At 35.3% G+C, this 24,050-nt stretch overlaps 1 protein-coding gene across 5 annotated transcripts in view; it reads right to left on the minus strand.

Annotated features, from left to right (window-relative positions):
- Positions 1 to 24,050, minus strand: part of tox (thymocyte selection-associated high mobility group box) — a 253,725-nt gene that overhangs the window by 126,140 nt on the left and 103,535 nt on the right. For 3 of the 5 annotated variants that reach the window (XM_039754559.1, XM_039754560.1, XM_039754562.1), the window contains exons 2-3: positions 11,788 to 11,853; positions 686 to 793 (exon numbers count right to left, since the gene is read on the minus strand). In XM_039754559.1, coding sequence (XP_039610493.1) covers positions 686 to 793; positions 11,788 to 11,853 — 174 coding nt within the window. The remainder of the gene's footprint in view (positions 1 to 685; positions 794 to 11,787; positions 11,854 to 24,050) is intronic. The other 2 variants (XM_039754561.1, XM_039754563.1) reach the window with 1 other exon arrangement.

Here is a 24,050-nt window from a genome sequence, read left to right on the forward strand (position 1 = left end):
CCATGCTGGAAACAGGTGCTGCAAAATGTTAATTTATATGCCCTACAATAATTAAACCCAGGAGACAAAGCATTTCATTTACAGTACCTATATTATAAAGTTTTATACTGACAAGCACTTCCTGGCATTTGTATAATAAATTCAATTTTTTTTTTTATTTTCAAAGGATAGCAAAGAAAATAAAATGTGTTTTTTTGTTCCATTAACTGTCCATGCTAACATATTTTCAAATTTCTGGCATGCATATAGGAATTCACATATATACTGCACCTGTTTAGATCATAGTATATATGTGTGTGCATGTGTGCAGTCAACACACTGTATAACGAAAAACATCATAAAACTCTTATTCACTTCTTTAGAATTTCATTTTACATTTATCCAAATGAAATTGCCGACTTTACTTTGATGGTTTAGATTATTAAATATTTACTGAATCCAACATTTTTTTAGTATAGAAATAGCATCCACAAAACACACATTACTTTTCTTACCTGAAATATATTAAAGATTACAAAAACATGAAAAACAGAAATTTTGCCTATAACCAAGTGTATTAAACAGAAAACAAAATTTCCTTCTGGAATTAATTGTACTTCACCACTTTACATCAATGACTAAAACACAGTTTAAATAGCTGATCACATTTTATGTTAAAAAGTATTTATTTAAATACGTTATTTACCCAGGGTAGTCGAGGGTAGTCCAACTGAGATGCCACATCTCGCTTCCATTGGGGTCCTGTTTGTTTCGTATTTTGTTGTGGCTGGGTGGGACTGTCCGGCACACGGAACTGAAGTGAAATGTAAGTGAATGGGTGAACTCGATTATTATAGTAAACTGAGCTAGTGCACATGATCTTCACTATTTAACTGTTTCTTAATTTAAAATTATAGTAAACACAATAGAAGCCCCCAGACATTTTCAATAGAATGATATGCAGTATAATTACTATGGAAAAACTTAATTTTCAACAGATACAAGTACTGTGCCCACTTAAAACAGATTACCAACAAAAGTGGAAAGTCATCACTTTGGTGTCAGCAACATAAAGCATAAACCTGATCTTAAGACTTACTAAGACAGTCTAAGATTTAAAGCTTAAATATCCAATAGATATTCTTTTTTTATATAGCAGGCTCTTTAAACGTCTGTTTTAGTTCTATAATTTACTGTTGAATCAAACAAAGCAAACATTTGCACACATCATCAGCAGGTGTCTGTTAGATGCCACAGTCTCCAAAGTAGTTCAGTTCATAAACAGTGTTTATCAAGTTCAGTTGGGAAAGCTCTGCCTCTGTGAGTCCCTGACATGATCTGCAATTATGCAGCCATTACCCAGAAAGCAGTCATCTTCAGTAAATGTTTATTCCAAAGATTTCATACTGCACACTGGCACCCTGATGTCTGGAAAATGTTAAGACACATAACTTGTGGTCCTACTGTCATACTGAGTTTTTCTGCTGCCCATGCAAGCTTTTGCAGCATTCTGAGGAAATATAGATGTTTTCACACAAAAATGGTAAGCTGGCAAAGCAGCAGTGAAAGAAACAAAAACATCTCTCTTCATCCAGAGCACAAAAGGGAGTTATTAAAGAACAAAAGCACAGCATTTTCTGTCGTAGGGCTGCAAGTGATTTGAGTTGTATATGCTGAGTGAACATGTGATCCACACAGACAAAAATAGCAATAAATACAGAAGTATGTCCTAGCTGTCTAAGACATATTGGGTGATAAAAATCAAATATGACAGGAATGGGATTTTTTTTAGCCCATTTTATTGTTGATGTTAAGGGCTGAATAGATTGTATTACACTGTGCAAATGTACAATGTTTGCTATAAATATATTTTCAATTCAGAGAAGCATATTATTGTTACACAAGGGTGTACTTTTAATGCACAATACAATATAGTATCAGCATTCTGCAAATGCTTCCATGAGACAGAAGGTTTTGCAACTGTTTATTTTAAGACAATACTTAATGGAAGTAAAACGATGTAACATATTTAACTTCACATGTGCAAAATGTACCTGGAAAATAAAATACTGAACCCCAATTGTGAATGTGACATTCTATAAGCAATAAGACAAAGCAATTGCTGTCTACAGTGTAATTATCAAAATGATCAATTTTTGTGTTAGGATCCCTGAAACCCAAAATGCATCTTGTTGCAAAAAATAAATTCAAGACCCATCAACAAAAATAGTTTATATATAAACTCTGTATTTTTAGGAAACAACATTGCAAATGGTTAGATTACTATATCCTCATTACTATTTCTAGTAAAAAAGTTTATAAATACATGGAAGGCTTTCAGTTCTATTTTAACTGTAACACCATTAAACATATTTTAACTAAGACTTTCAATCCACCAACCCTAGAGGTAAGACATTTTGCACAGATCAAAGTTGCATATCTGGAACATTTGTTATCCTTTTCTAATGTAATAAAATAAGACTATCAAAGCATTGGAGAAACACTTTGTAGGTGTAGTTTTCAGCAATATTCCATTTCATCAAGGAATTTATTGCTATGTAAGTTAGATAACTTTAAAAATGAAATCAGTCACGTTCAAAACACTTTCAAAAATATACTAGGCTCATTATATGCAACAGACACCCAGGGTGCACCACTCTTTATTCCCATGTATTCTCTTGGTATTTATTTTTCCATTACAATAGCTATGCATTTACTACTTTTTTACAATCATGGATTGAGTCTTCTTTCTAATATATGACACAGTGTGTATAATCCGCAAAAATGCATGGACCCTTTCAGAAAATAGTAATAGCATGCTGCGGTGTGATTGGAATGGAATATCTGTTAAAAAGACTCAGCTGTTTAACTGATAATTAGATGTGTATATTTTAAATGGGAAAACCTTTTGTTGAAATGTGCCATGAAATCTCAGTTACGACTTCAATCTATGGCTATGAAGGTTGTGGCCCTTTGTTTTTGAAGCATAAATTTACATAAACATAACATTCTCAAACCTGATTATTTTTTTTCAGTTATGCATCTTTATTGGTTCTTTTGCTGTATTGCTAGGATTTCAGGTAGTAAATAATAATAATAATAATAAAATGTAACCAAGCAGTCACTAGCACAAATACCCTGTAAAATTAAGAGTTGCTTTCTGAGTGGGTTAGGAAATATCAAAAAACAGAACATTACTGGACCCTGTCAAAGTCAAAGTGAACTTTATTGTCATCTCAAACATATACAAGTATACAGATAGACGAAATTGCGAAGCTCAGGGTCCACAGTGTAACAACATGATGTGCAAATAGTAAATTAAAAATAGAATACAAATTCAAAAATTTAAAATTAAAACACAAACAAGACAAGACATTGTGCAAAGATAGGACAAAGAAGTAGCAGCAATATTGATGTGTAAGATATGTAATATAATAAATAAATAATAAATAATAGATATAGATAATACAGAAATTATCAGTGTATGATAATAGTTGAAGATGTGTGTAAACAATGACAGAATGTTTCATAGCATAAGGATATCAAGAGTGTCAAAATCCTTAAAGGTCAGTATGAGATTTTCAGTTCTTTTCTACATGCACACTCATCTTTGCAGGACAGTGGTTTTCATGTATAAAAGTTCTGTTTTTTTTTAGAGGTGGTTGAGGCCGTGTGGAAGATATTACTAGAGATATAAAAGTGAAGCAAAATGACACCTTTTATTGGCAAACTAAAAAGATTGCAATATGCAAGCTTTCGAGGCAACTCAGACCCCTTCTTCAGGCAAACATTCTTCAATGTTTGATTACATCTTGCCTGAAGAAGGGGTCTGAGTTGCCACGAAAGCTTGCATATTGTAATCTTTTTAGTTAGCCAATAAAAAGTGTCCTTTTACTGGAGTTTTCATTACATTCATAATGGCTAACACGGTACAACACCCTTGTACTATAGAGACATAAAAGAAACAGTTTTACATTTAAAAGGAACCATTTGCCTATATATGGATTAGTGATTAAAAATGCAAACATGATAATGACACAGAGGAGTAAGAGTGGCTTCAAGGTAACAGCCTGTCTGAAAAGCGCACACAATTAAAGGTAGCCTGTTTGTTTTTATTGATTTGTATTTTTTCTTATCTTTTCTACAGATCTTCAAACTTGTCCTCACAGAACACATGCACCCAGTTATACTGGAGGATATCTGTAGCTAAAGACTTGGGGCTAAGTTTAATCTCTGCAAAAATAGATAGATCTTCACTACACTAAAAGAATTCTTTAACACTATGTTCTGGGGGAATATGATTTCTGGATGCATCAACAAGAAAATCAGCAGTGTCCATGTGCTGAAGAAGACGGCCACTAAGGCAATGTTACAATCCAAATAAACAATGCCTGCTAAGCACACTCTAAGGATCATTTATTTTTTGGGGTTCATTTAAGAGGATCAATGCTCACTATCAAATGGATCTTCACAGTAAAATATTCCTAAAACTCAAATCCACTGTTCTGTTCACATTACATCAGCAAAACCAAGGAAATAGATATTGACTTTTGCCACACCCAGTCACTATTCAGGGAGTGGATTTGAAGGTGTTGCACTGCTACAAGTATTTGACAGTGCACAACATTGACATGCTGGACTAGTCTAGTAATACAGAGGAACTACATATGAAAGGGCAGAGCATATTCTTTTCTCAAAGGGGACTGTGTTCTTTTAATGTGGGTAGTGACATCCTTTACATATTTCACAACCCGATGCTGACCAGTGAAATTTTCTACACTGTAGTGTGCTGGGCTGGGCACATCACTTCATGAGATGCCCACCAAATTAACAAGCTAAGATATAGGTCACACTCTGGACCCCCTGGAGGTTGTAGCAAAGAAGTGAAGTGAGTGACATTATTAACAATGCTCTCCTGACACATTGACACTGAGTACTTTCAGCCAAAAAATTATTCAGCAAAAGTGTTGTCAAGAAACTCTACTGGGGCTCCTTTATACCAACAGCCAATACACCCACATAACGCCTCACTATGGCTATGACAACCAAGTCAGAACTTTTTGTTTCTTTTTAATTTTCTTCCTTTTCAGCCCTTGTGGTGTGTTCAGACTATAGTGTGAGTGTGTGTGTGTCTGTCTGTCTGTCTGTCTATCTATCTATCTATCTATCTATCTATCTATCTATCTATCTATCTATCTATCTATCTATCTACCAAACAACAACATATTTCTCAATTTTTAACAGAAAATGAATTTGTCAGGATAATGACTTACGTAGTTGTTGAAAAGCGTGGTACAGTAATGCTGACCGCTGATAACTCGAGTGTTTTCCACAATTGTTAAAATTAGTACATGGTGAATGCCTACTCTAGACAACTAACTCAGTCTAATAACATAGAGGCTGAATAAGAATGACTGGAAAAGTTACTGTATTAAACTGAAGGCAGTAACTATTCTAGACCCTCGCCTATGCTTGTGTCATGGGGTTTTACTTTCCTGAAAAAGATTATTTGCAGATAGGCATTATTGTCTTGAGGTCAGACACTAAACAAGCATTAATGTTGAAACTGTATACAGAATTCAATTATTTTTCCATTCACATCAAGGAATGCAATGTGGGCCACCAAAGTACTCTCCACACCATGACGCTATTAGCGGATAATGGTGTCATTTAGAATGGAACCGTACACTCAGGTGGTTTTGCCAAATTCTGGTTCTCAGCTTTAATCAGCAGAAACCATGATTCATCATACAACGCAATATTTTTCCAGTCTTCCATGGTACACGGTTTTGATAGGCCTCTTTCGACGCTAGGGTTGAACTCTACTACTAACTGATCAACTGTAGCCTGTTTGTTAGTCTGCATAAGTTACGTCTCCCCCTTTCATTAACATTCTGTTTCCAACCACGGAAAAGCCACTATCTGGATGTGGGAGGTGGCCCATTCCACATATAAATGCATGAAGCCACTAATGTGGTTAATGTTCATGGTACACATATTCAGTGTCTACAATGCTGTACTAACAGCCACTGGACTCTTTACTTCTGAATTCCATATTATATATCCATACATTTTCTCTTTTGCTTTCTGACTACCTGTTTTAACCAGTAACATGAAAAGAAACATCCTTTATATTAACAGCGTCTATACATATATAACAAAACATTCTTAAACTGACTTAATGAAATTGTAAGGGGCTGGAGTCTACTGTAACAGCACTGTGAGTAAGGCAACAGCCATCTGTGTATGGTGGACTTTCAGTCTAAAGCAAGGCCTACTCATATACACACCCACAATCACACCAAGACAATTTAGAATTACCAGTCCATCTAACCAGCATGTATTTAAGGAAGTGGTAGAAAAGCTAGAGTACACAGAAGGAAAGAAGATGTACACACTAGGAACATGCACACTCCACTTGGATGACAACTATATGCAGGATTTAAAACCAGCACAGTTGGTCCATCAGGCATCAATGTTACAGTAAAAGTGACTTCCTATATACAGTACTGTATATTCATTCTGATTGATTATAATTATGCTGAATTTTAACTTAACTGGCAAAACCCTGCACATATATTTACATAAACATATTTATCTATAAAGTATTTATATACTTTTGCTTATGTTGATTTTCATTGTGAGAGGGATTGTACATGACTGTGTTGAAATGGATCTACAGAACATTTTACAATTACATTATTATTATTATTATCTAAACACCTGTTAATATTAATAATAATCTCTGTATTAAGATAAAATATTCAACTGTACAGATTGAATCTACCTATACCTCACTAAAACACCCTTGCATACTTTATTTGGTTGTGACATAACTAACATTAGGACAGCATGTTGTCACAGTAGTAGCACAGTTGCCTCACAACAAGAAGGCTGAGGTTGATATCCTAGGTCCTATCTGCATGAAGTTTGCATTTCCTCCCTCTATGCACATGGGTTTCTTCTGAGTGCTCCAGTTTCTTCCCACAGTCCGAAGACATGCAGGTTAGGTGTACTGGCGATGCTAAATTTACCCTTGTATGTGTGTGTGTCTATGTGTTCTACCTGCGATGGAGGGACTGTTTCTACTTTGCACCTTATGCTTGCTGGGGCCCTGCTCATGATAAAAAAAGGTTTGGAAAATGGATGGATGGATAACAGAACATAACAACATACTCAAATTCACTTAATCCTGGTCGGGTTGTGGGAAGGTGGTGCCAATCCTGGGAACACCAAGAGGCAGGAAGCCAGTCTATTGTAAGGCTCACTAAAACATATACCTCCACTTACGCTTGCCATACTTTAATCACTATAGTACCTAATATGCATGTACGAGGTGTGGCAGAAAAGTAATGAGACTGATTTTTTATTTACCAAAGTTTTTATTTTTCAAACATCAATGTTATCCCCTTCAAAGTAGTTCCCTTGGGCAGCTACACACCGATGGAGACGTTGTTCCCACTGTTGGTAGCAGAGCTGGAAGTCTTCAACCGGTATGGTCTTCGGCATGTCCGTTACACTGTTTTGGATGTTTTCTAAAGTCCCGAAATGGCGTCCTTTCAGGACATTTTTCAGTTTATGAAAAAGGAAAAAGTCACACGGACTGAGGTCAGGTGAATAAGGGGGCTGGGGAACCACAGGAATGCCTTTTGAGGTCAAAAATTCTGTTATGGAGAGGGCAGTTTTTCGGCACCATTTTGGCACAGACCTTTCGCATGTGCAAATGTTCAGTCAAAATTTGATGAACGGTAAATCTGTTCAAATTTAATTGTTCACTCAACATTCTTAATGTTAAACGACGGTCTGATCTCACAAGAGTGTTCACACATTCGATGTTTTCATTGGTTTTCGAAGTCCTCCCTGAATGGTGTTCATCTTCAACGTGTTTTCTGCCTTCCAAAAATGATTTTTGCCAGCGAAAAACTTGAGCTCGGGATAAAGAATGTTCCCCATAGGCCTGTTTTAACTTTTCAAACATCACACTTGCCGTTTAATGGCACAACGTTGCTCCAAATTCCGCTGTTCCATTTTGCATGACACACAACCAAAAACACAACTTCGCTAATAGCGTCACAAAAATCATGTAGTTAACGGAAGGAGTTGAAACTAGCACTGAGCTATGGGAGGGTACTGATACACGTGCTCTATCAAGGACAACAGCGCAGTGTTGCCAGATCGCTTGCAGTGTTGCCAGTCTCATTACTTTTCTGTAATTGTACTTGTACTGTAATTGCACTTTATGTTGCTATACAAATATACAAGGGTACATTAATTAAATGTAGGAGTTAACTCATTGAAAATCTTCAAAGTATAAGTTGGTTAGTCATCTTCAAGACATTCATGAATACAGTCACATGTGTTTGTGCATTGCCATTTTGCTATATTAAAGATTAATGTTTCAAGTTTAATACCTGTGGGTACTCAATAATTTCAGGGATATATTTTTATCTTCAAAAACTATACTGTTCATAAAATGACATTGCCATGTTTAGAACATTAGAACAGTTTTGACGTGAGCAGGTCATTGAATCCAACCAAGTGTTATATCTTTGTGTAATTCTATAAAAAGTTCAAACTTTCTTTAATCCTTGCCTTTCCCTGTGACACTGCTTTTAAAAGACAGCTGACTTCCATTATAAAGGCAGAACTATAATTGTGTGCCTATGTCTGAAAAGACAATGCTTTGGGTCATTGGCTTCTGCAATATTGTGTTTGCCCATGTGTTAAAGTGATCAATCAAAAATAATTGTTCTTTGTCCCATATTAAAGCTGAGCCTACAAATGTGGTGAACTTCATACATAGACTATATCCTCTTTAATGTCTAAATTCAGGGAGCAATAGAGCTCATCTCCTCAAAAATGTGATAATATAACAACAAAGTAACATATTCCCAAACCCAATAAATCCAATTTATGGTCTCTGGTGTCTGGGCCTATTCCACCAGTATTGGGCAAAAGGATTTTACTTCATTCCTTGACAACAAATCTCACACAGGGCCAAGTTTAAATCTTCAATTAAATAAAAGTTGGTAGAAAGCTAGAGAAATGTCTTTTGAGAAGGGAAAACAGTGTATTTTATACACATATACTGTACAATGATGATATGGAAGCAGAGTAGTTAGCACAGCTACTTCACAAATTCAGGAACTTGCATTTCTGGGTGTATCACTGTTTTTGGAAGCTGCATGTTCAGCTTAACACTTCACATTCCTCCCACATCCAAACAAAAATAAAAGCTAGGTTTTCACTTTTAAACCTAAAATGTGCTGTACCCAATGCTGTACAGATAGACTCCAAATGCCCATTACAGAGTAACATTAAACAGCTCAGAAAAGTGATGGGTGTATACGTTATTGCTATTCACTTGATTATTGCATTTTTTTAATTTTAAAAGGAGTATGCGGCACTCATCCCGTAGTTTTAAAGATTCAGTGTTAATGGTCATAAAAAGCATGTTTTCTTTGGGTTATTGTCTTAATTGTATTTACCATAAACATGAAATGAACATTTTAATGTAAAAATTCAACATCTTTAGTTTTTACTGAGTGTCACCTTGAGACTGCAGAGATTTTAATGTTACCAAGAAAAACTAACAAAGCAAAATAATGACATATGAACTAATTGATATGCACTATAGTGACTTACTCTCACCTTTTGAAAATGATGATAATATTTAAATGAATCATGCATTTTGTTATGATTTGTATGTGGTAGAAATATTGACTCAGTTATGACTGAATATTCCCCTTCTCTGCCCCAGCGATTATGTTTCATTAAAACTGAAAAAATGAAACTTAAGAAAAATGACAAGTCAGTCTGTGAGCAAATAGTCAGAGTAATTATCTACCGTAGAATATTTTTGCTATTTAATATGCCAGCACTTGAAAATTAAAAAAATATTTTTCAGTGAGTGCTAAATATGCCATTAAAAATGATCATGAATATGGCTTTTAGGAGATGCAAGTGGCACTGGACTAGGATCACTAGTTAGTCAACTCGGTTTGCCCAAATCTGACTTCTAAAAGGATTTTTAAAACTGTCACTCTACTGCAGAGATTTGTCTTTTTTCAATTCATTTAATTTACTTTAACATGAAATCTGCTTATTTGTCATCTGGTCGTCATGTCAGTGTTTTTCAGCAATTTGCTAGAAGAGAACAGAGAAAAACGGTCTGCATCTAAATCTAAATACAGGTACAAATCATGGTCTGATGGTAAAGATACTAGAAGCTAGAAGAAACAATACAGTTCCTGTCACTGTGATCCTGAGTGAATTGCTGAACTTTCCAGAGTGCATATTGTGTGCATATTAAAACAACAATACTGTAGATGTGAACCAGAGCTGAGGCCATGTGCAGGGTTGGTTGCTGCCTTGTGCTTGATGCTGGGATAATCTCCATCTCCTTTTGACCCTTAATCAGAATATCAGGGTCATGAACACAATGCTGTTTATTAGAGAAAGCCATATAAAATAAAATTTGACAGATTTTTTGGCAAGTAATTATGGGTCTAAAGTGTTTAAGATCCTGGGCTTTAAATGACAAAATCTGCTTTTGACTGTCTGTGTGACCCTGAGCATGTCAATTAACCTAAGTGACAATGATACAACAGCAAAACTCGTGTAAACAACTTACTTTGCTTCTATTATTATAAAGTGTTTTGTAATAGTTTTTACTGTAGAAGGGTGCTATATAAAACAGCTAGCAGTCAAACGAACATTTTAAAGAATAAACTATTCATAGTGCTATTACTCAGGTCAGTTTGATGGGGGAAAAAGGCAGAATCAAGTGAGCATGCTTTTCTGGGCAGGTATCCAGAGAACTAAATTACCCTAAACATAAAATAAGCTCTCTCTGTTGCTCTCTCTCTTTTGCTTCACTCTAACCTACTTTTGTATCAGTGCCAACACACTCTGAATCAGGGGACCTGAACCAATGAGCTCAAATGCAATATTTACTTAGGGGTTAATAGAGGCATCTGCTTGGTTAAAATCAAGTTTACATTAGCTATGCTGAGAGCAGTTTGAAAAATAAGATTTTTTACACTGTTACAAGACATGCTTAGAAATGCAATGCAAGTTAAAGGAAAATGGAACAAACACAGTAGCATTCTGGACCATATCTTTTAAATATTTTGCAACAGTTTGAACATCTACAGCAGGTTGTTCTCTTGGATTACTGAATGTACAGTACAACGCTGAGGGTGCTTGTGCATAACAGCTTTACTAATAATAATAATTATCACATTTAAACATAGAAACCAAAAGGCATCTCATTAAGATTCAATCACACTGTAATTTCTATTACTGTCAAATGCAATTCTGAATTTGCATCAGTTACGCATGAATAGGGTTTCAGTCAAATCAAGGTGGCAGTATAATAAGCTGACTGAAATCCATAATGATCAATATACGGCTTTATTCTGCATTCCTATAATTCTTAGAATTCACCGTTAGACTACTGCACTTAGTTGTGTTAGCTGACCCATCTGCAATTACGTTGACTAATGTGCCACATCTGGGGAAAAATGCAAGTGCCTTAAGGTAAAACAACTGTTTGGGAAGATCCAACTGCCTTACCAGCTGCTGATTTCCTGAGAAGAAAACTACCGCATCTTTCAGCAACATGCCAACCATAGTGTTTTATCAGCTCCATCTCATTAACTTGAAACTGGGCTTAAATGCTTTGTTTATAAATTATAATTACTCCTGATTATGGCAGCTACTGATAGCACCACTAATTTGCAATGCATCCCTTTAAATTTGTTTAATTACAACTTGAAACAAGGCAGAGAAGATTAATTAACCCACCTGGCTTGCTGGCACAAAGTCCTGGCTCGGCTCTGTCATGCTCATGTACATGTTTTCACCGTCAAACTGCAAACAGAATAATAAACATTTAGAGAGCTTAAAAAAAGATGGATTGGGGGTAAGGGGGTGAGGGTGGGAGAGGTAGAAAGCAGCCAAACAAATATTGTTAGTAAATCTGAGGTGCTTTGTTGAGGAGAATTGTCCTTGCTTTTGTTCATGTTGTCTTTGATGTGTCTCTTCCCATCCTTATTGACCCTGGATGTCAGAGATTTGGGGTAATTAGTGCAGTAGTAATTACAGCAGACAGGGAAGAAATGAATGGTTTCCTTTCATCTGCAATCTGTTATAAAACAAAATGGCTCACTCTGCACAGAATGCATACATACTGCTTTTAGCCCTAATGAATTGCTAAATGAATTGCCCTGAATCTGACTAAAGAGAAAGAGCTGGGTAATGCAGAGGGCTCTAAAACGCTTTATAATATAGTGGCACTTCAGAGTTTGATATATCAGAAGGCAATGGAAACTCAATTAAACTTGGACTTTTCTTTAAATAAATATGAAGCACCAGCTTTGAATACATGCTAAAAACAATAAACTCAGGGCTTTACCTTCATTTCAATGTACTTAAAATAAAAGTAGTTCATAACCTTTCAGGGTATGATATTTTTTTTAAATCTTCCTCATTTTTACAAACAGACAATTCCTTGAAAATATATAATGAATATGATTTTTAAACCATGTGCACTTTGAAACAGACACCTTACAAAAAAGTATCTAAATAATATAAAAAAAAGACTTGGCACACCTCTCACCATATGGCCCTGCAGAGGAACTGAAGGACTAACCATGGCCATTTCAGTTAGAGGTCAACATGAGGCTAACAGGTCATTAGAGGGATTTTTAAGGAAAGGGAAAACAAGTAGTTCAATAATTTTGAATTTCTAAGGAAAATATTTGGGGATGTTGTGTTACATTATGAATTACACTTCCCCTGTACTATTGCTTGAAATGGTCAGGTTTGGACAATAATTCTCTAATTCACTCACAAGACACTTTGTATAATAAAGAGAGATGACACAAAAGACTGACCAATTTATGCTTCACATAATAAAATTAACTGCTTGGCTGTTGTATATATTACAACAAATTAAAATGATAGTTGAAAGTATTCATGACATTTTGAACGTAAATTTGGACAATGAAACAACATTTACTTCAAAACACAAACTTTTAACAACATCACAATGCAAGAAATCTCAAACCAACCAGTATACTGAGTGTAAACATCTATAAAACTGACAAAGAAAATAGGTGTCAGCTTAATTACGAATTTGACAAAATTCAGGCAGAGACACCTATGGATTGCTTTAGCCAGATATTAATGTAAATGCCATGTGTTTTGTGAAAATTTGGACATTATGTTATGATGGATCATTATAATTTGTGTTTATAGCTACTGAAGTATGAAGAAGAAAATTGCTCTATACCACAGTAGAAATAAGCTAATTTTCAAAAACAAGAACTAATTCATTTATATGGAAACAAACAGCAGAAATCATTTCCAGGCAAAGAAAGGCTGTGCACCATCAACACAGGTAGCATTATTTAAATCCACATTAATATAACAGGGTGGTCCAAATCTAATTATGCAGATCCAGATCGTCTGGATGACTTTGATTTATGCAGGGTCGATTCCAGTTCGGCGCAAAGACGATTCTTCATGTCATCAGTTCGCACACTTCTCGATGGTCTGGGATTTTTTGGATGATTTTCTATGTAACAAACTTAGTAAGTTATAGCGTAATGAAAATTGCATAATTAGATCTGGACCACCCTATAGTACATCAAGCAGTGACATTCAACGTGTACCAAACTGAGCAAATAAACAACTAAGAATGGAGAACCTATTTTATAGGTTTCACAATAATAAGTCTGTGACTTTTTTTGTTGTAATATGAAAAATAAATGTAGACTCAAATTCAGATCAGCTAAATTATTTATAATCTCTTGTTAAATTAAGGGTAGAAGACAAGTAGGCTAAACCACTCAAATATTAGAATTCGTTTTCTGTGCCTGTCCTAATGCAATGAAACCACAGAGGTTTATCTTAATGAAATCAAAGACACAGAAACATTCTCATTTCACCTACATTGTGTAAGCCATTTTGGAGCTGCCATTGAGATGCCTAAAATTTGCTCACTGTCTAACTGAAAAAATAAAGTATTCAGAAGGGTCACACAGTAAAAATATTTATAGCTCAGGCTTTCTTTCTGTTGCAGTAGTGTGGTATTTCCCATCATGCATCAAACTTTCACCAGCTACATCAAAAGAAGATACCATCATCTGAACTAAAAAACAGCAATAACACATGTAGTTTAAAAGCTTATGGCTACCTCTGAAGAATTCTTTAATTCATTTTTTACTCTCTGAGGCTTTGCATACATGAAATAACAGTGAGGTTTTATTTTTATTTAATTTGGAGTTTCTCTGCTCAGACATGTACTCTCATTTTACCTCACACATCTCCAAAGACGTGTAAGCTAGGTTAATGGATAACTCTACACTAGCCCCCGTGTAAGAAGATAGTCGGGGTGGCTATTTTGATGGACTATTGCCCCTTCTAGTGTCACTTCTCAGTATGCACACAACATAAAAGAGAGTATAATATCCATGCATTTTACAAATAATGTTGAAACGAAAAAGAATAAAATCTATGCCTAGCTCAGTCAATGTAAATTGGTGACAAGTGATATATCTACTAACAAGTGTAAATATAGCTCCATGTTTAAGAATTAATGCTGGACAAAATTTCTATATACCTAGTATTTCATATCAAACTTGCACACATTGGTAGAATTCAAACCTTTTTTTTTAATATACTGTAATGGCAAATTGTCTTCACATAAATGTAGGAGTGCAAGTTCACTGCATGATAATCAGAAAGCAGAATGCTTTCATCAAAATGCTCTTTCATTCAAAGTATTTTTGTACACTGTAATACTCTCCTCCCCCCTCTAATTTCCTATGCACATATTTTACACAGATAAAACCTCCTTTGTTTCTTTTTTTCTGCTTCTTTTGCAATTCAAAAAATGTAACTTTCGTACTAAACATCAAGAAAGTCCATAAATATTCTACTATGACTCAAATCACATTTTCGAAAACGTGAGAACTTTTTTCTAAAGAGCTAATTTTTAGTGAGTTTAAGTTGATGAGCTGTGGTCTGACACCATTTTCTAAACTTAGAATTAAAAAAATTCTGCAGGTTTTTGCTTTGATGAAAAAAGCAAAGACAAACACAGTTGTTGTTTCCAGTTAAATGCACATCACATTAGCAGCAAATACCAGAAAAGAAGCATATGATTCATGGCACAGTAAAACTTGATGATAGTTCAAGCCATAATAAATGAAAATAATTAACTGCAAAGAGGCTGTTGCATTACACATTCCATTAACATTTTATAGACACCACAATTGTAAACAATGAAATGAGAACTAGAAGAGCTCTAATAGATGCTTGCATAATTCAGTCTCTTTAACACGAATATTGCTGTAAAATAATATTAGTGGCTCTCTGCACTGCAAAATCTAAATCAAATTATTCTGTTTTGGACTGTCCTTCTTCACCACTTTGAAATCCTATACAAAACTGATTATACGTGGGGATTTATCCATCCATGCTGTTCCCAACCTCATTTTCTTCATTCTGGACTCAAAGCCAGCCAGTGCCTATTAAAGACAGCATTGGGCAGAGGCCAGGAACCAACCCAAGACAGGAATGCGAGTTCAATACATTTACTCGCACTGCAGCCATTGTAGACACCAGGTAAAGTGTAACACTTACAGTATGTCTGACATGTGAGGGAAAATTGGAAAACTAGGAGGATATCCATGTGAAGATAGGAAAAATATTCAAAATCTACATGATTAGTTCCTAGGAAGGGAATCAATGCAGGTTCCCAGGAGCCATTAGCCTACAAAATGAAAACTAGTCCCTGCAACCACATAAATTTAAACTTATAATTACAGAAAGAAAAGCAACAATTGAGCATGAAATTGGTTCATTAATTACAGATTTGAATGACGACATTTTTGGAGTTTATTTGCTATTGATAACACTGAAAAGAATTCAACAAGCCATATTCACCATATGGTAGGGCCTGACAGATGTTTCACTACTTTTACAATCCCTGTAGTTGGTGTTCATCACAGTAAAGTTGGGCATGAAAACAAATTACTGGTTTCTGTAATACAAGTTGTGTCATGTTAATGCTGCATCAGACACAAGATGTACTGTATTATGATCATTTTTTTTTTTTTTGTAACAGGGTTTTCTACTTTTCTTTTTAATATAGCTTCTAAGCTTTTGAGATCGTTTGGTAAAGGGACTATTTAAGATCAAGTAGAGCAATCCTCCAACCCATTTTATATACCAACATACCCAGAACAAGGTTATAGGAACAAGCCTTAGATAATCCATCAGTCCATTCCAGAATAAGTGTATACTGATCTAACTACCTGTGGTGAGCTGGCACCCAGCCTGGGGTTTGTTTCCTGCTTTGCGCCCTGTGTTGGCTGGAATTGGCTCCAGCAGACACCCGTGACCCTGTAGTTAGGATATAGCGGGTCAGATAATGGATGGATGAATGGATGATTTAACTACTGTATTAACCTTATTTTTAATAAATTTTGATCACTAATGTCTTTCAAAATAATACAAATCATAAACTAGATGTGTTTTTTTATTTATATTTTTATCTTCCACTAACACTATAACAAGGTGAAACTTCTAAAAAAAACAGTAGCAGGGAAGCAGAGTGACACATTGGTTAGCATTGCTTCTTCAGAACTCCAGGAAACTGCATTTGAGTGTGAGGGGGGTTGTATGGCCTTCCTGTTCTCAGCTGAGTAGTCTGGTTTTCCTCCCATGTTAATTGGCTTTGTGTGAGTGATTTTGGAGATGTGTATATGAAAGTTCTCTGAAATGAACTAGCCTCACTTTAAGGGCTGGTTCTCACTTTTGTCTATAAATCCTGGCCCTTCACAACATTTAATACGATAAGGCAATTCAGAAAATGGATGGGTAAATGGGTGAAAACTGTGGTATATAAAGATAACACCTGTAAAAATGATAAAACACTCAACAATTTTCTGAACCTGAACATGCATTACAAGCTCAAGGGGTGCCTATCCTTAACCACACTGGGTTTAAGGCAATAGCCAACTTCAGACAGCCCATTGCAGCACATCAAAGAGTCACTCATCAATCCAACAGTCTTTGGAATGGAAGAGTAGACTGGAGTATACCATGGAAACCTTACAAACACAAAGTTAAAACATACAGGGTCATAAGAGACTGTGTCCAACAATCAACTGCTCTAACAATAAAAACTGCTCAACTGCTTTAGTCTTGCTGAATAAATAGTAAATCGGTGTTTAACAGCCCTGTCCTACTGCTCCAATGCCCCATTTTAAGTGCCACCTTGGACACTATGTACAACATGTCATATTTGCACAATCTCCACATGACTGTGTGCGTTACCACAAAAAAATATCCCAAACACACATGCATAACATGAACCGGTGACTATAAACTAAGCAATGGACGGGCACCCTCTCTATGGGTTACTTCCTATTTCGCTCCCAATAGAAGTCTGGATAGGCAATAAGCCTAGTTAGGTTAGAAAATGGATGGATATAAAGGAAAAACAATTCAATGCACAGCAGTATAAATACACACCATGGGATTTACCTGTTTCATTAAGCCGATGTTAACTATGCAAAGCTTTTTGGAAAAAATTAAAAGTGATCCAACAACCAAAAGAAAGGGTGATTAAGTAACCACAAAGTTATCATAAAGCAGATGTGTCATACAACGTGGCTGAATAAACTTTAAAATTACGACAAACCCACATTTGCTTGTTTAAATCAAAGCCTGACTAAATGAACAGCAGGGAAAAGAACCAATCACTGTGGCCAAAAGCCAACTGACAGCAACAGCCTGCTAGTTTTTCTTTTTTTTTTTTTGATAAGGCAATGCTTTCTGACCAAAACGATAAAGGATTTGAGCAGCTCAGTGGTGTACACCTGTTGCAAATTCATAAACTTCACAAAACTTTGGGGGAGAATGTCTTGAACACTGGCTTTAAACGTCTCCAGCAGTTTTAATGTGTCTTAGGGCTGTAATCAATGAATGCCAGCAAGATGTGTGCAGTCAGAGTACCCTGTCGACGTTAAATGCTGTATCAGTGAATAGACTCTCAAAAGCCGGCGGGAGTTTGCTACATGATGGAAATGCAGGAAGCTGTTGTTAAATTACATGGCCCTGACAGGCCTAGCTGTGCTGTGTACAGAGATAAAATGAAAACACTCAGCGACAACCTCAGGCTATCTCGGTTTGCACACAGAGCTCCCTCTCTGTGGCTTTGTGAGTTATATAAAACCTAGAGTTTACAATAACAGACCGAAAGTGAAGGATTGGCATGAGTGGTTTAGCGAACAGCAGGCCGCATGCAAGCAAGTAGGGAGCTCAATGAGTCACTCTAAATGTTTTAGCAGTTTACACAGAGACTTCTTGTTTTGTTTCTCTCAGGCCAGTAATCAGATATGTAATTGAATATGCTTCTCACCTATGTTGTAGTTGTGGACAAGTAGTACACCTCTATAGAGATACTCCATGATTTGTAATTGATATTCAATGTAACAAGCTATCCGTTCTACATATACAGAAGCACGTCCTTTTGTTTTGTTTTTTTTTTTAATAACAGCAGTTTTATACAATCCCAAGAAATGAACATGTAAAATAATGATGTAATGTCCAGGTAGTGTCTACCACTAAACTGAAAACCTCAGTACTACGGAGTGGGACAAGCCAGGGAAACCAAACATTTCAGGAAGGCCAATAGTTATGTAATCTTGAATTGGTAATATAAAAGGTCAGTAGAGTCTATATATTATTTACTCAGTAATTTAAACCCCTCCAGCCCATTTAACCTAAGTCACAGGTGGCTAGGGTCTATACTAACAGCACTGAGCACAAGGGTGGAATCAGTCATGAACACAGAGCCAGTCCATCATAGGACCCATATGTTTAAATATCCATACTCACACATTTTCAACAGTTCCTCCCACTTTTAAGATGTTTTTTGAACATTTTAATTATATTTCTTGTCTATTTGGGGGGCTGATAGGCTAAAACTAACTTTTCTGAGTAATCTGGTGTCTCTACTAGCAGCACTAAGCACAAAGCAGAAAACAGACACAAACACTGAGCCAGTCCATGGCAGGAACCATGTGTTTACTTACACATTTACTCTCGCAAAGGGGCTAGTCTAGAATCCCACACTAACCTAATCTGCACAGGGAAAACCCATGCAGAAATCGTGGGGAATGCACACATTTTACACAGACAACAACTCAATAGAGAATTTGAATTCAGGAAGTTGGAACCATCACGCAGCAGCACAGCCACTGCACTACCGTATATTACTTACTGTAAAATATAAAACATCTTAAAGTATATTTATACACCTGTGTATTTGTTCACCTTAGCTACGCAAAGTACATAAATGCAGAATGTATATAGTTTGAGCAGTGTAATATAGTTCAAGATTCCTCATTCCTATTGTCTCTTGCAAGTATATATCAGTCCATCCACACATTTTATATGCAGGTAAGTTAAGAAGCTAAAGCTGACCCTCTAAATATCTTGCACAAGGTATAATCAGCATCAGATGGAACAGCAGATCTTTGAAGAGCATATACAGACACATACTGTATGTTTATGCCAATACTAACTGAGCAATGTAAGAAACACAGAGTTTCAAGAACATAGGCAGAACATGCCAAATCCACCTTTTAAACAGAATTTGTATACTGTGAGGCATCTGTTTCATACACAATAATCTTTCCTTGAATATTCATAGGAAGACTGTAAAATAAAAATGTTCCTCAATTTTATCAACTTAAATGTTTCCCAGCTTTCTTTAGGACCATGCTATTTATACATTAGGCCACCCACCATACTCTGTATCCTCAGGCCATTCACCTCAAATGCATTTTTCTTCATTCTTGTTATTCAGCCCTCACACATATATTTTACAGTAACTCCAGCTTTTAAAGAATTTTAATGGCCTAGATATTTTTAATGACTGGGTTTTTACTGTATAATGAATACAATTACAATGAAGAACATCATATAAAATAAGTTTCCCTAATCACACAGCGCAAAAAAAAAAAAAATTAGAAATTAATTTTCTTGGTGTTGTTTTGATTAAAAAATACATTTTAACCATTGTCACCCAGAAAGTGCTGTTACACTGGGATATCATATAAATAAGAACACATTATTTTATAAAATACTGGACGGAATAAAGGTTAATAAAATTAAGTTAAACTTAAAAAACCTACCCTGTTTACATTAAGCTACGCATGTAACAGAAACCAAAAATTACATTTACCTTTACTTATGTTTGATTTTAAACACATGATCTTTTTAAGGCTTGCAATATAAAAGGATTTAAAAATAACAACGATAATTGTTTAAAGAAAAAGGCAAAATAGAGTAAAAAAAAAAGTTTATCATTCCTATCACGATGGTAATATGCAATGTAGGTGGGGACATTTTCTTGAGGCCATTCACCCTGAAGGGAATGCCCCTTAACCAAAGATTTCCTAACCACAATGTAGACTACTGACATGATAATGTCATTATTCTCTATTCACCCTCAATGAAATCAGTTCCCCAATAAGTTTTCTAATAAACTTGACAGGCCTGTTGAATTCTTTTGGAGTAGAATAGTTGATTAATACCACTTACTAGTTACACTAAACTGGCTATTTTTAGAATTATTCATGTAATGCATTGAAAAGACAAGTTCAGATGTCACTTTACAAACTGGCAACAGTCTGTTACTAAAAATAAATTTCTTGGTATGTTCAAGTTTTTAGTGAGCAACACTGTATTTCAATTTATTTATATCTGACTATTTATTCTACCCTTTCTCCTTCCCAGCAAATATCTGAATACCCAAAGAATAAATGATTAATTTTTAACCTTAAAATGCAGTTACTTAGTAGAAATATAAATTTGTAAATGTCCACTTCCATATTATTAAAAAAAAAGCAGATCTTTACTTCAAGAATTAATATTACAAAAGATTAAGCAGAATTCTTGGTAATTCTGAAACAAAAAACAAACTGAACTTACCATATATTTTAAAAGTCCCCTTCACCCGTCCCCAAGTTAAACTCATATCATCCACACAGTTCATATAGCAATCTTGCAAAATGGTGACAAACCCACCACATAGCTGCAGCAAAATACATCAGAATATGTTAAAAAAAGTATGTCTTGGAACATACCAAAGTGTATATATATATATATATATATATGGAGGAAAGGCTACATACAAAACCATTTAACTAACTACTTCCTACATCCATCCATTATCCAACCAGCTATATCCTAACTACAGGGTCACGGGAGTCTGCTGGAGCCAATCCCAGCCAGCACAGGGCGCAAGGCAGGAAACAAACCCCGGGCAGGGCGCCAGCCCACCGCAGTAACTACTGGAAAGTGCTACAAAATATCGATCTGCTGATCACAAAGTTGTCTTACCATGTTAGAATACTGCATTGAAGTAAGGAAGTGTGTACTTGGTGAAATATGTCACCCCACAGCTACCTCTAAAATTCCTAGAATGAAGATGTCAATGAAACAAAAAATAGCAAACCTCAAGTGACCCAGTAAAATGACATTCATTCTATACACTCCACATCGACACATACTTTCAGTTAGGAATGTAAGCCTAATTAAAAGCATAACATAAATGATTTTTCCTACACCTACGATAAATAAAGATAACTTTCAATATGGAATATTTCCAAACTAATCATCAGTAAACACAGTGTTCTCCTGTGTACTACATTCTAACAATAGCATTGCAGAAGAAAGAAAAATTATGTACTATAAATGCTATTTCAAAAAAATATAGTATCAGAAAAAAGAAGCATACTTTTTTTTTACTATAATACAGTCTTCTTCAAAAAATATTAGGCTGTAGTACTTTTTTCACGTTTGGAGTCACAAAATAAAGGTAGGCTGTGATGGTGTAGGGTCATTTCCTGGAGCAAATTAGTTTTAATTTCAAGTTCTTTTGTTGAAAGAAATTTCTTATACTTCATCTCTGTAGTCTCAATTGCCTTTTTTGTGATATACTGCCACAGTGCTTATGGACTTTTTTTTCTGTAGTATTTTCTGTGCATGGCTATTTATTTCTGCATTAATCTACTCCTCAGTTATATGCACACCATTTGCAGAGGGCAGCAAGATCTTTGCATCCATTTTGAAAAAAATAAATGATTTACGCGCCTTCCATTCTTTCTTCGGTGCTGGCTCTTATTACATGACAATACATCAATGCAGACTCCAGTCACAGTAACATAGGCCTTTTTCCTGTGCAGTGGGGTCAGTATAAATATTGTGCCAGGCAGCCTCAGCTGGTTGGTCAATAGCTCCTAAAATATTGTCTGGAGAGCTAGTGATTGCAGCATTTGCTGGTCTAATGTTAACAGAACCTAAATCAGCAAATAAACTGTAGTCTCTGTGTTTTATTTCAGAATAACTCAGGGAAAGAGAGAGGGGTAGAAAGGAAGACATAGTGAGTGTTGTAAGTTACTTTTCATTTATTATGTGGACCAATAACAATTGACCAATATTGACTTATGGTTTAGATGCTTTTCATCCAAAAATTTTAAAAGATATATTGTAGTTTGTGATGATGCTGTCACTACATCATCTAAGTAGTGTGCACGTAGTGCTACAAAAAATATATACGATTTGTATTATGCGTTAATTCTTTATTTATTAAATTAGAAAGAATAAAATGAACAAAATAAAATATAAAAGAGAGAAAAAAATGTCTGAATTGTCCTGCTCCAGGGAGCTTATGCCTCATTCATGAGAGCTGAGCTCTCGAGGCTCCCTCATATTTCGCACCAACAATCTACATTCTTTCCTCTTGATATCTGACTTCAAATATGTGCAACACAATGGCTTCTTGATTATTTGAGCGGAAACGACACATAAACATAAATATACTTAGCTTTCTACCTATATAAACTAAATAAATATTTGATAAAACCATGCCAGCAATACTAGCCATTGAAAGTACAGAGAGTACTTAGAAAATAGCGTGCAAATGGTCAATAGTGTTCCACTGCATCTGGTACACTATTTTTAAAGTTTGGGACTGTGAACAGAGGCACTATCAAGGTACTGCAAATGGTTAATCCCAGTTCTGATAATATACATCACAGATAAGATTTATAACGCAATCTGTATATAACTTCATTCTGTGCCTATAATAAAAATATGTTGACAGAGAAGAAATGTTTAATCACAATACTGGGAACAGAATATAACAGGTGCACAGTGTAAAAGCATATAGTTCAATATATCAGTAGCGAACAACTGAGGTTACATAAATGAGCAACCTATTTTTGCAAGCATTCTATCCCTAAACATTTCTTGAACTTCAACGCAAAAAAACAGGAAAAGGGTTGAATAACATACCTCAATTTTACACATAGATGGCTATAGGCTTAAATGACACCATCTCGAGACTAAAATGAACATATTGTTTCACAGACTAATATTGTTTTCCAAATATTTTTAGTTTATCCATGATTCAGATTACCTGATGAATATAAAGTGCACAGCACGAAAGATTTGGACACATTTAACAAAGATAAACAACGACAGGTATAAAAAGGAATACAATGCAGTATAAACAGTTCCATGCGCACTGCATGATACCCAAAACATGAAAAAAAGAAAACAGGGGGACAGTGGATATTCTCATGTCACATTACATAATACTACATGCAAATATTTTAAATAGACAACCACAAGTAATAAATTTAGAAGGCTGCTACAGATCACTGAGTCATAAATCAAATATGCATCAACTATATTTGGAGAATGTTGAAAAGTTGGTCATTAGGAAACTAGTCTAAGTTAATTCTGGTAAACGTCTGTTAATGATAGCTCTAACGATTTATCTAAAATGCTTGATGTAATTATTCTCATAAACAAAATGCCCCTCATCTCTTTGAAAAGTTTTTAGATGGTGGGTTAGGTTTAGTGCCCTTACTTAGTCAAAGAGTTTAAAAATTACCAAAACAAAATAGTACATTTATCAAACATTTCATTATGCTGCTCATGTCATGACCAGCAGACACATAAAAAGAAAATTAATT

This window comes from Polypterus senegalus, chromosome 5 (genome assembly GCF_016835505.1).
Source record: "Polypterus senegalus isolate Bchr_013 chromosome 5, ASM1683550v1, whole genome shotgun sequence".
NCBI lineage: Eukaryota > Metazoa > Chordata > Cladistia > Polypteriformes > Polypteridae > Polypterus > Polypterus senegalus.